This window comes from Tachysurus vachellii, chromosome 11, assembly GCF_030014155.1.
Source record: "Tachysurus vachellii isolate PV-2020 chromosome 11, HZAU_Pvac_v1, whole genome shotgun sequence".
NCBI lineage: Eukaryota > Metazoa > Chordata > Actinopteri > Siluriformes > Bagridae > Tachysurus > Tachysurus vachellii.
In genome coordinates this window covers 5,379,999-5,394,338 of record NC_083470.1, presented here as the reverse complement: position 1 = coordinate 5,394,338, position 14,340 = coordinate 5,379,999, and the positions used below count along the sequence as shown (strand labels likewise).

General features: G+C 38.3%; 1 protein-coding gene across 1 annotated transcript; it reads right to left on the bottom strand.

Annotated features, from left to right (window-relative positions):
- Positions 1–1,227: 1,227 nt before the first annotated feature.
- mapk13 (mitogen-activated protein kinase 13) lies at positions 1,228–12,261 on the bottom strand. Its single transcript, XM_060880934.1, has 12 exons — positions 11,923–12,261; positions 10,128–10,257; positions 9,116–9,174; positions 8,493–8,598; positions 7,036–7,065; positions 5,254–5,301; positions 4,998–5,112; positions 4,726–4,797; positions 4,101–4,180; positions 3,802–3,880; positions 2,849–3,022; positions 1,228–2,352 (listed from the first exon to the last, which is right to left on the bottom strand). The coding sequence occupies exons 1-12, from the start codon at positions 12,117–12,119 to the stop codon at positions 2,267–2,269; spliced, it is 1,176 nt and encodes a 391-aa protein (XP_060736917.1). The 5' UTR covers positions 12,120–12,261; the 3' UTR covers positions 1,228–2,266.
- Between the last annotated feature and the right edge of the window lie 2,079 nt (positions 12,262–14,340).

Below are 14,340 nucleotides of genomic sequence, written 5' to 3'. Positions count from 1 at the left end.
AAAAGACAATTACTCGAGGAACAAATATCCTTAAAGTCTTATATCCACCGAGAACAATTTAACATCTATAATTTACACTTATTTTGTTTTATGCGTTATTTTAGACGTGTAACACGTATAGGAAACAGATTAGCGCTGGGTGAAGAGGTTCGTTTACCCCGAAAACAAAACAAAATATTAACCGATACCAAACCGCCTTCCTGGTGGATCCAAAGTCCGTCCTAGAAACGTAGGACACGTTCGGATCGGGACACGAGTCCGTCTCTGGATATTGTATGGATGTTCGCGCACCCATTTATTCGGTATGTTTGGTTGGGAGGTGTGTGTAAACCGGAGAATCCCGAGGAAACCTTCGAAGACGTGGAAGAACGTTAAATTCATCGTGGCCAATCAAAACCAGCATGTTATTGGGAGACAAGGAGAACACGCAAAATCCGAGCTCAGGATCAAACCTTAGAGCTGTGAGGAGACGGCGCTACTAACTGTACCACCCTTACGATAAAAATAAATGTTACGTTTAATCTGTTGGGTTTAGATCAGGTGTTCCTTCGTTATCACAAGTAACAAAACGTTCAATCTTTACACCTTTTTTGGCTGAGTTTAACAGATATGTAAAAAAGTGATGAAGGGGTGTCATGGTAGCAAACAAATGATTTTAGTTTGGGTAATGGTAATAATTTCTAATCGTTTGAAATAATTTTCCGATGAGATCTGTTTTGAAATAGAGGGACTTATTTCCCATTTATTCAGACCCAACAGGGGATAAAATCATTTACACTCAACTGCATATAGGGCTTTAATACACTGGCCACTTTTCCAGCAACTCTTGCACTATGTAGCAGCAGTACAATGCATAAACTCATACAGATACTTGTCATGAGGTGTGATACTCACATCAAGAAACCGCTCATCACAAGTCGTTATTTCAGTTAGCAGAGCCTATAACATTAACCTAAATACCTGATCTGTTTGTGTGTGATTTTATGTATTGCTCTGCTAACATGAATGGCTGGATAACTGCACCAATGTGCAAGTGTATAGGTGTTCCTATTAAAGTGGCCAGTGTGTGTTTATTGTAGCTCTGCATTACAAATGTAAAAATTGTGTAACGACAAAATTGCAAGTTCAAATCCAGTAACTCACTTGGACAAAATGCCTGCTAAACGAGGAACCGTACAATATTGTATTTAATATACTTTTGAGGAATGAAAACAATATAAGCATATATTTGGGGCATATATTCTTGTAGTCTTTTAATTAAGGCATTTATTTAAAAATGTAATCAGTAAAATACTACATTGCTGATTGTCAAATGTATACTTGTTTCATTATCATTGCCAAATGCATCTTACAAAGCTATGCAGCATAAACAACATTCACAAATGATTTCATAGCATAACCTGGCAAATGAGTATTACATAAAGCTCAATATCTATAACAACTATAACAGAGGTGTAAGGGTTAGTGATATGTAACCATACTGTATATACCTGCTGTGCTGAAAGTAATCAAATAAAAGTAAACTTTAACGTAACAGAAAAGCCTCCATATTACACACACCGTGTTCCCTTTAATTGGTCAGACCACCATCTGATGGCATGTGCAATCAGTAACATTTCATTTGAATCCCATCTGCTTTCCTCTGGACTATTGCTGTGGAGGATCCTGACACACCCACCATAGATTTTAAAGCCAACTAATTATTATACTGCACCTCAGTTATTCATTTCATTCTCCTCGTTTACTCCCTCAGCCCTTTGTCAAGTTGTTCTTAAACATCAGTGTGCCACTTGAGCAACCGAAGTGGTTTTAATGCACAGTGCTGTGGTATATCTTACAATATACACTTATGGGCACTATTGCAATTGTAATCGGCTCTGTTCAATCTAAGAAATATATAGAGACTTTAATGGTGAAAAACTGTACAGCTCTTTACAGAGTATCTAGGCATTTTTTTTGTCTCCTGAGCACAGAAATCCACAATGTAACAGGTCTGAATCAAAGAATCCAAGTAATATTATCACTTTTTATATAATTTCAAACCTAAAAAAAGGCTTCAAGGCAACAAAATAAAAGGCAGCCACTTCTGTAACAGCAGTACATCCATAAGCCCACTTATCAGGTACACAACAAAGACACATTCATTGCTAACTCATCATGGATTGTCATGACTTGTAATAGGTTTATGTGTAAACATTTCCACACCCAGGTCCTTTGCACCACATCATCTACATAGATACAGGCATGGCTGTGACATAGTGTAACATCACTGAGACATTGTCAGTGTGTTTCTCCTCTTCGAGTCTCTTCTTGGAAACGGAACAAAACTCTTCACTTCTTTAAACGACAACCCTGTTCAGGAAACATCCAGCAGATAAGACCGTTACAACTGACAATATATTCACTGATCGACAACAGGTGAATGCATTCAGAACTTTAAAAATAAGCATTTCTATCGATTGTAAAAAACAAAACAAAACAAAAAAAAAACATATTTTGGTTAGAATTTGACCAACATGCTCTCATGCACTTTCTTTTTTCCATTATCTATATTTTGTACTAAATGTCAAACAAATTTGTTATTTGCTTTGAGGAAAAAATAAAACGTGCAGTTCCTTTACGTGCAGTAAAAATGGTACCACAGTGCATGCATTAATAGTGATTATTAGTGATTTATGGTGTAAAACTGATGTGATCTTTGATTTGAAGATAACATAGCATGCTGTTTACATGGATCCTTGAATAATCTGGTAACTGTGTAAATCAAATAATTAGGTAATGTATAAATGTGTTTGTAAAGTTAGTAGTAAATTTTTAATTTGCCCTACTAATTTGTTTGTGCACTTACTCTTCCACTCCTCTAGGGGCAGTGTGGCATTGTCATAACTGTCATCATATGGCTTGGGCTCCGGACAGTCATCTGCATCTCTCAGTTCATTAAAGTAACTGTGGGCCAGTGCACCATCAGCAGTGACTCGTGTATCAGTGTCTAAAACCAGCATCTTCTCCAGCAGGTCCACCGCTGACAGAAAGATCAGATTAGTTATTTGAACAAGGCGAAAGTATCCCACAGAAAGTTCAATGCAGTAATGGACCATTCTCATGTAAGGTTTTTGTAGTTTACTCACTGAAATCATTCAAATGAAATTATACAGATATATGACAAGAGCATCAGTTAATTTTCACATCAACTGAATGGGTGAATTTTGATCTCCTGACAGGGTGTTTGGCATCTCGATCTGAGATGCTTTCAATGAATGTCAAGTGGTTATTTGACTTACTGTACTGTGACTTAGCTTAAACTAGTCTGGCCATTCTCCTCTGCAACTCAACAAGGTGCTTTCACCGGAACGACCGTTGCTTACCGGATCGTGTTTGTTGTGAATATTAACTGCAGATCTTTATCTGTACCTGCATGACTTTATGCAATGAATGGCTGCCATACACAGCTGACTGGATAACTGCTTGAATGATCTAGGCTACAGGTTCCAGTAGGCTCATAACTGTTAAAGTTGCCGGTGGAGTAACACAACCATTTGTCCCAATTATCAGCACCCCTGCATTTTGTACAAAATCCTTTTACCAGTACAACAGCCCTGAGTGTGTATATGCAAAAAAAGTACAGAGGGAACTCCCCCAAAAAGGAAATGGTGGGCACTAGTTCAATGACAGTACATGAAAAGCAGTATCAGAACACAGTAATAGTTTATTACTAACTACAGCATGTAAATTCTTCAAAATAACTTGACATTGTTTTCATGTCCTACATTACAGGGTCCCTTTTGTGTTTTGTGTGCTTACCTTGTTCGCTGGCCCTTGGAAACAGTGCAGAGAAATCTTTCCGTGGATAAAAGGGAAGTGATTTCACATAGTTCTTTGCCTGCACACACAACGTATGGCATTCCAGTTAGACAGGGACACAGAAAAACGATTAATCAACAAGTAATAATCAACAAGTAATCAACAAGTAATAATCAACATCTTCAATTCAAATGTCACCTTATGAGGAGGGTAAAGTCAACATGTCACAAAATGAACTAATATATGTTGAGTGTGACGTATATAAACAACAATACACAGATGTACATAAATTCTCTTACCTCCTGGCTTTCTAGTTTCTCGATGAATTCTGGGCCAGGCGTCCCTGTTACCTTCATGATTTGAACCAGCTGGTCCATGTCTGATTTTCCAAGATTAAAGATTGTTCCATACTGAAAGTACGTGAGAATGGTAGCCTTGTGGTTTGCACATTTGCCTCACACCTCCAGGGTTTGGGGCACAATTCCTCTCCCTGGTGCCTCGGGGGTTTCCTTCAGGTCCGGTTTCCGAAGACATGCATTATAGGCTGATTGGCATCTCTAAATTGTCCGTATTGTGTGTATGGGTGTGTGCGATTGTGCCCTGCAATAGACTGGCATTCTGTCCAGAGTGTACCCTGCCTTGTGCCCCGAGTCTCCTGGGATAATTTCCAGATTCCCCATGAACCAGTCAGATAAGCGGTGTAGAGAACGGATGGATGGATAGATATATTTCATGTTATATCCAATTCATGCCATTTCTTTCTTTCTTTTGGCATTAACTCCAAGAAACATTTGTGCCACTGCAGGAGGCTCAAAATGTCAGACACATGCCAGAAAACACTCAACAGTATTTTCTGAAATGAGCTGAAAGGCTTGTTACAAGATAAAAACTGACTAATATTGACCACACTTTATTGAAGGATACAGTCTTTTCCTTTGAAGAGTGTCTTTCCGTTGAACATTTCTCCCATTATGCACCCTACTGACCAGATGTCCACTAAACAGCAGTCAACAATAAATATAAACTATAAGATCCAAATAATTGGATTATAGAGATCATTTATAAATATGGATCAAACTCAATGAAGATTCTACGATAACAATCATTTTAGTCAAGGTCTGTATTAAATTAGTGTATTGTGAACCAGCCCTGAAGATGCAATGTGAAGTGTTAGAGTGTTAAGAGTGTTATCTTGCCTGTCTGGTTGTAGTGCATCCAATTTAAAATAACCTCAGGTGCTCTGTACCATCTTGTCACAACATAACCAGTCATCTCTTGATCTGCATGCCTTGCCAAGCCAAAGTCCAATATCTGCAGCCTCAGATACACAGACACTGTTAAAAACCTTCCTCAACCCCGTTAACACAGTCAATCAGTCAAAGAACGGCAGTCAATCCAAATCCCTCAACCCATTTCCACCCCCACTTTTTCAAAATGCCAGAGGTAACTGACCTTCAGCTCGCAGTCTTGATTCACTGCCAGGTTGCCTGGTTTCAGATCCTAAAAACAAAAAAACATGAATCCAGACAGTTTTTACAATTCTTATTCCTCTTAATGCTCTTTATCATTTAGCTCCTAGGTTCAAAACCGCTGACAGATACTCAGTATTGTGTTGCATTGGACGAGAGGAGACACATTAATAAAATAAATGTGTAGAACAGAAGACTGGACTGAAAGTTCATGCATCAGTCTTATAACAACACTTAGATAATATACAGACATTCATATGGAGTCAAAATTGAATAGATTGTGACACAGTAATGTGATAGTGGCTGGGACAATCACATTCCAGTGCTCCAGTGCACTTATTTGCAGTCGCTTCTACGAGGTGTTTTTGTTGTGTCACACCTGCATGCAGGCGCAAAAATACAGGCAGTTGTTCCATGTCTCTGGAACACCCAGCCAGTCCAGTTCTCTGTACACCTGACCTAGGCAGGTGTATCAGTCGCATTGAAATCAGGCTTTAATTGAAATTAAAGCATTTCACTGCATGTCGTACTGTGTATGTGTATGTGACAAATAAGATTTGAAATTGGAATTTTTCTCAAAGAATGGATCAGCAAGATTAGAGTTCTTTCTGAACTCAAAAAACTAAAACCCTGCTGAACCAATGAGAGCTCATCATTCATCAACATTCTGAATTAGAAAATGCAATTAGAATATTCAGTAGTCATTCATCTTACAGTATACTGCTGAACTTATTGTACAACTTGGAAAAAAAAGAAAAAAAAAGCAGCGGTGAATCGTCACAAGATTCAAGGTACAGAGAATAAAACCACAATGACACAATTTCCCCGATGCCATGCATTTTGCAATCCTGCATTGTTAAACTCCGAGTATACTAACATGAATCCTACATTGTTAAACTCTGAGTATACCAACATGAATCCTGCATTGCTGTACAGTTCTAAACATGCACAGACAGTGTCAGACCTAACAGGAAACTGCTTCCTTCATTACCTTGAATGTCATGCCTCAGGAAAAAATAGCATAGCTTGGAACTGATTCAGCTAAACTTTGAGTTCTGCTATGGTGATATTACTTGCTTTCGCATTTCCCTTGAAAAACAACAGATGGAAAAAAAAAACTTTCTATTATAGTTGTTAAAGACCAGAAGTCATCATCAGAAATAATCTTAACCAGTACCGGAATAATTCACCAGTACAAGCTCTTCTGAGTAGCCTTAAATATTTTATGTAAGGGTTTCTTCTGGAAAACACCAAAATATTTGGCAAGGCAGATGAGCCAAACTGTGTATGGTGTTATAACGTCTGACTCTCTGATCACCTGGAACACACCTTCTTCCCTCACAGTCTCACATTAATTATTTTTAATATTAATCATGCCTGAAAGAAACTTTGCACTCGCGTTCTGTCAAGCTAAACAGAGCTGGTTTGGAGTTTCAACTAAAATAAAATCCATCAATGTTCTCATGTGCAAATTTTCAGAAATGGGAAGTTTGCATCATGAAGAAGTTCTTTTTTTTTTTTTTTTTTTTTAATTTATCTGGCACACTTTGACTGTATTCAGAATGCATCTGATCGATAAAGACCAATTCCTTATCGGACATCGTTAGACACAAAATGTCAACAATGATTACAAGAGGCTAAAAATTACACTCGTACATAGTTTTACTTGACTTGGCTTGTATGTTTAATTCAACTTTAATTCCATGTGCTGAATTCCATGAGATCCATGACATGAGATACTGTTTATTTGCTGCCAAACACTTACCCTGTGAATGATGCCAGCGCTGTGAATGTACTGCGGAGAAATATTTAAAAAACATGAATTAGTCTCTAGCAATTATTCAACGTCAGTGCTACTTTCAGGCTGGTTTCAAACCTGATTCCGTTAGAAAATGTGATGATTTTTCTAGACAGTTTATTTTCCAGATATGTAAAATATGGTTAGAAACTATTTAATACATGAACTTTAATTACAGGAGAGTGCTTTAAAATCCTCAAATCTAAATGGTCAGAAACAATTTTCTGTAACAGCAGTTTTGACAGTAGTTCTGGCTTCAAGGCATATCGCAGGATTATATAAATGCGCTTGATCTTACATGTTATCCTTTCTGTGGTAACAGACGAGGGACTTGTACAGTGTTCGATCTACATTAGCCAACGTTTTTAGAAGGAGTATTCGGTGTCAGCACTTGTTTGCACTTGATGTAAAGCTAATCCTTTATGTTTTCTGACATGGTTCTTCAGGGACAGGAATGCTGCATTTTTTCGTATCTTGTTTTATTGGATTAAGAGAAAGTGACTGTATAGCTGCTGTAGTGTAAATGATATCAGGAACTGGCTTGTTTTGCATTAAATGTAACTATAATTAGCTAAAGACAAAAAGTATTACTTGTTCTTTGAGAAATAAAGAAAAAATAATCATAGTTGCTGGGCTACTGTTACAGCTACTAGAATATAAAAGTTTGGGACATGGCGTTTAAGATGGCAACAGTAACTCTGCTTCATATCTGGCTGCATCATTGATTATTTTCCTATGACAATACACCCCATGTATTTTAATCCTTATTTAAAATATGACGACAGGCTGAATTACTGAATTCATTCATTCATTTTCTACCGCTTTATCCGAACTACCTCGGGTCACGGGGAGCCTGTGCCTATCTCAGGCATTATTGGGCATCAAGGCAGGATACACCCTAGACAGTGTGCCAACCCATCGCAGGGCACACACACACACTCATTCACTCATGCAATCACACACTACGGACAATTTTCCAGAGATGCCAATCAACCTACCATGCATGTCTTTGGACCGGGGGAGGAAACCGGAGTACCCGGAGGAAACCCCTGAGGCACGGGGAGAACATGCAAACTCCACACACACAAGGCGGAGGCGGGAATCGAACCCCCAACCCTGGAGGTGTGAGGCAAACGTGCTAATCACTAAGCCACCGTGCCCCCGAATTACTGAATTATCAATCAATATATCTTACACAACACTATATATAACAATATACTGTAGGGTTGAGATGAGACAGACATGGGAGAACAACGTGCCCGATCTGTTCTTCATTTTAACTTGCCAGAAGAGAAAAACATCAGTAAAAATGAATTCAGCCTCTCACATTTCCTTTAAGATATTGTCTTCATACAGGCAGAAAATGACTACACTAGTCACTTGGTAACTGGAATTCTTCTTTCTATTTCTGGAAGTGTGTCTACCTTTAGTCCACAGAGCATCTGGTAGACCAGGAACTGCACACGATCTTCTGAGAGCACACCTCGCACCTTGGACAGATCTGTGTACATGTACGGCATCACCAGGTAGCTACAAGAGAAAACGCATTCAATTTCTTCAGCAGCATAGCACAAATACTACAACTTTCAGCTTTCATCATCAAATTATCAGCGTCACTGCTGTGTAGATCAGTCGCTCCATCATTCTCATCATTATCATTCTACCACAGCAGTTTAGTATTAAAAAGCAACACATCATTTACTTACTTTTATCTGTAGTTGCATTTAACGATTACGTGTTCTGGAAAGTTACTGAAAAAAGGAGAGTCTGGCCTACAAATGTGACTTAGCTGTTACTATAGAAACAATAGTATTAGAAGGAACGCATTCATTTAATAAACCTGTGAATTACTTTCAGAGCTTCTGTTATAAAAAAATGACACCTAATCTATTAGAGATTTTAACAGCACTGAGATATAAAGAAATAATAAACTAAATACAATTTCCCAGATGAATTCCCTCACATCGGATTTCTCTAAGACGACAGTTGTAGTCTGCTGATAGTTGTAGGTATGTTGAGAGAACACACAGGAAATAGTTTCACTCACAAGTCCTGAATGGATTCCAGCCGAGTGGCGGGAGTAAACACGTCCAGCAATCCTATCACCTGGATCAAACAGGAATGGACAAGAGGGAAATGTTGCAACATCATTTTGTTGTAGTTTATTTTATTTTTTTGCTGTGCATATAATTCTCATATGTCCTACTAAGTATTCAGCAATCCCTTGCTCACTAAAACCTTTCGAAACTATGGCATCTTATTAAAGCCGCATTGTGTCAGCAGCTCTGACTGGGCTTGTCTTAGCACATTCTCAGTCCATTACAGATTTATAGCCAGGCCGGGATCTGCCTGAACATCCTGAACGCAATAAGCTCAATGACTTCTGCTTTAATCCGGTTCCTTTAATGATGGATTGATGAGCAAGCATGATTTTATCAACCAGTAAAGTTCAACGTAAATTATTATTATTATTTTTTTTAAAAAAACGATAACGTCGTTCTGATAAGACGAGTTCAGCCAGAAAATCAGTAAAAGTCAGTAAACGAGTTTCACATCTAACGGATCAGACTTTGCATCTAATGTTATTAATGAATAAGAGTGAATTTTCTATTTTGCTAAACTCTAACTGCTTTTCTTCTTACCTTTATTCTATAACTAGAAAACCATAGGTTACTAATTTGAGGCCCAAACAATATTTGTTTTTGAAGGAATAATTGTAATTATTGCAACTACAACTATAGCTCTGTGTTATTTCATTAGTATTTTTACATTAAAAAAACCTCTAGATCAATGGATACGCAAATATTAGCAAATATTATAAAATTGTATCCCGCCACAGAGGTTAGGTCAAGTGAATCCCAGATTGAAACTGAATGACCTTTCCAATCTTTTATCTTTTTCCGACTGTATAGAAAACATTACAACAGACACTTCAGGATACAGTGCAAGATTTTATCAACCGCCTCATGTCAAAGCAAGGACCTTGTCAAAGCTCTTCCAGGTTCATGGCCCATGAAAACAAGGCACAAAAAAAAACATGGGCAGAATCAAAGACTCACATTTTGATGCTTCATGTGTTTTAGCAGTCTGAGCTCCCGGTAAGCTCTCTTCGCAAAGATCTCCGACTGGAACGGCCGGTGAAGCTTCTTGATGGCAACTTTCTCCTGGGTTTTTTCATTGATAGCTGAGCTGGGATGTGAAACAATGGTGAAAAAGGGAATTAGAATGTCTGCAATATATCTGCACAGCCCATAGTCTCTCTCACACTACTCCAATTTTACTCAAATCACATTAGCTGTCGATTACATTTAGCTCTAAAGTGTCTTCTGAAATGCTATCATGCAGCTTGAACCATTTATTCAGCTGAAGCAGATGCATACGATATTAATTCCTACGATCCATCGCAGCTCAGCCAGTGGTAGATGTTTTTCCTTAGATCAATCCTGAACTCTTGTCTGTTTTGTTTTAATCTTCACAAGCTTAAAAAGATTTTATCTTTCATTTTTACTTCTTTCATCCTTATACATTTCGTTTACGTTCGTGAAGTGTTTACCGCATTGTCTAATTTATAACCTTTTACTGTACGTAAATCACCGTGAGATTTTCGACTCCAAAGGAAAGGTATGTAGAATTAGACAGATATAGATAGAATAGATTTTTGATTTATAGCGTGTTATAACTGTCGTTCCTGCCTTAGGCCTTAACTAAAGCGTCTCAGTAGGTGTTTTGACACTTCAGTGGAACATCAGCATGAAAGTATTGTTAATGTAAACCACTGCACTGTGCAAATGTCATCCTGCAACTCTGTGGCTGTTTGAGAGTGTAGGCGGTTGACTTATGTAAATGAAGTTTAACAAGATGAGTCAAGTCTAATGGTTATTACATGAGATTATAAAAAGTTTATAACACTCATTTCACATATATAAGATATACACACAGCTATTGTGAGACAATTCATTAACAACAGTTGGCTCTCTTCTAGTCTGTACATGCACGAGACAAAGTCATGTCATCACGTAATTTGACTGTAAGAGCTTCTTACTGGTAGCTCTACAACAACACCAGGGGTTTCAAACCCCTTTTCCTTTGAAATATTTTGTGTTTTGGTGGTTTCGATATAACAGGAAGTGCGTGTTCGTGGCAGCATTGTGGAATCGGACTGACTGACATTTCGTTTGTAAACATGCTTTAAAGAAATATTATTAAAGGTTACAGTGAAAGTGTTCGATGAGTCTAATTTGCATTGGTCGTGTTTCGCTGTCACTGAAAGGCATGATTCATAACCCGCTGTTACATAACTGTGTTAGTTCACAACATTTCAGCTTGCACATTTTTATCTAACGACTTGCAACCACCTTGTGAATCAGCTGAATATGTAAGGTGTAAGACCAATGGCACAAAAATGGGACTGGAAAAGGAGACAAAAGATACGCAAAAGGCAAACAAACAATACATGAGCAAGGGTAGTGCAAAGGATTGGTGAAAGACAGGATTGGGCAATATGTAGTCAAAACATGGGTGAAGGAAGTGGAAAAAAAAAACCCAAAACAATAATAATAGGTAGAAGTGACATCTTGTAGGAAGACTAAAGACTGGTGCTGCTGTAAGAGATCTGGGCAGAGAGGTGTTTACAGTAGAGAATTTAGGGCCTATTAACCAGAACAGGAGGCTATTCCAGTAACAACTGCAGGGTAGCCTAGTGGTTAAGGTTTTGGGTTACCAGTCAGAAGGTTATGAGTTCGATCCTACTGTTTGGCACCTGAGCAAGGCCCCTAAGGCTCAGATGTATAAAAGTGAAATAAAATGTAAGTCGGTCTGGATAAACTGCATAATCTATATAATCCACATACTCACCACACTGTGCCGTAGGCTCCGGTTCCGATCTGCTTTAATCGCACGTATTTGACCGGAACTTCCCACACGGTGCCGTTGATCTCCTCGCGGTTAAAATGCTGCTGCGGCTGCGGCTCCTCCATCCCAGCAGACGGCAGGACGGACAGATCGCTTCTCTTTCGCTTTCTCGCTCGGCGTTCAGCGGCTCTAGTTCGCATGGAACCAGTGCTATTACTGTGGTCGACAGTGGAATCGGTCACACAACGTGCAAGCGTGTTTCACCTGTAAAAAAACATGGTCGGTGAAATGTCTTTTTTGTTGGCGAAGGAAACGCCTTAAGAGGCGTCCTGTTTTCATATACTCAGTGATTCTGAAACGAATCGTTCATAAATGACTCGTTTCAACGAATCGAGCTAATCGATTCCCAAACGCGAAATGATTCAAAACGACTCCCTACAAAAATAGATATTCAACACACATAAATGATAATGTACCAATAAATATGGTTTTAAGTACGTTCACAATGAGATAAACATTAAATTCTAACATTAAATCGTGTTAATAAGTCTAAACCTATATGCAAATGTAATTCAATTAATATTCTCATTTGCATAAATAAATAAAAAAAATGAAAATAAATGTTAAAGTAAAAGATACGGTTAAAAATACTTAATATATAAAAATGGCATCAACTCACTGTCAAAGATTATATATTGTATAAGGGATGTGGTAGCCTAGTGGTTAAGGTGGTGGGTGACCAATCAGAAGGTTGTGAGTTCAATCCCAGGGCCATTAATCTGACACTGTTGGGCCCCTGAGCAAGGCCCCTAACCCTCAATTGCTCAGTTGTATAATAAAAGAAAGATAATATAAGTTGCTCTGGATAAGAGTGGTTGCCAAATGCTGGAAATGTAAATATATTTTTTGTTTTCAATTAAAAACAACGTCAACCTCACAGCACAGATTCCTTGATGAACATAATCCTAATTGCATAAATCCATAATCCAAAAAGCCTAAATTTAGATTTGAACCATCTTATATCGTATTAACAACACTAAATAATGTATTAAAACTTCAAACTCAATTTGACATCCTTTATACTTGCTTGAAGCTAATAAGACTTACAAGAAATATTTTCTGTTCAGTCGGTTTAGGAGTTAGCACAGGTTGTGGGATCTATTCCCACGTCTGATGTGTGTGTGTGTGTGTATGTGTGTAAGGAATTTTCATGTTTTTGCATGTTTCCCCCTGTGTTTTAAGGGTTTCCTCTGGGTACTCCAGTTTCTTCCCCCAGTTCAAAGCGATCCATCGTGTGAGTGTATGTGCAGGCGATTGTGCCCTGCGATGGTGGGTCAATGGCGTCCCCTTGTTTCCTGTGACCCTGTGTATGAAAAATGGTATCTTTCAGTTTAAAATACAGGGTAATTTATCGTACATTTTAACTATAATTATATAATAACAAACAAAAGTAACAACAATTTTTTTTTTTACATTTTTTTTATTAAAATTTCCCTAGTCCATCCTTTGGTCCATTTTTTATTCCCACCTCTCTTCCTTATTCGAAGGATAAAACAATTTTTTTTCCACTCTGGATCTTACCACCGTGAATGGTGAAGTATCTGGCAACTTTCGATTCACTTAAAAGAGTTAAAAAGAGTCGAATCAGTGAGTCAAAAGAATCACGAAAGAGGCAATCTATCCAGTGAGTGAGCCTCGGTTTGGAGCGGAGCTTCGCCAGTGACGTCATTCACACCGACACGCCCACTTTTCAGATTGAGTTTGTAGTTTTCTCTTTGTGTTGAATATAAATCAATGCTCGTAAAAACCATTAATAATATTGTTATATAGCCTTAGTGATTTTTATTATTATTATTATTATTATTATTATTATTATTATTAATGCATTCAATGTTAATGCAAGAAGCAGTGTGTTGACAGTAATAATGAATTATGCAAGTGTACAAACACTCTTTAATTCTCAGACTCTAACACTGAATGTCCTACAGTGTTGGATTAACTCCCATAGTGCATGTGTAAATGTGTTAGAGCTGCAGCATTAGGGAACCTGGACAGAAGCTTCAGGTTGTACAGGAGCTTCAGAGTGGGTAAGAGCCTTAGTTTGGGTAGGAGCCTTAGTTTGGGTAAGAGCATCAGATTGGGTAGGAGCCTCAGTTTGGGTAAGAGCATCAGATTGGGTAGGAGCCTTAGTTTGGGTAAGAGGATCAGATTGGGTAGGAGCCTCAGTTTGGGTAAGAGCATCAGATTGGGTAGGAGCCTCAGTTTGGGTAAGAGCATCAGATTGGGTAGGAGCCTTAGTTTGGGTAAGAGGATCAGATTGGGTAGGAGCCTCAGTTTGGGTAAGAGCATCAGATTGGGTAGGAGCCTCAGTTTGGGAAAGAGCATCAGATTGGGTAGGAGCCTCAGTTTGGGTAAGAGCAT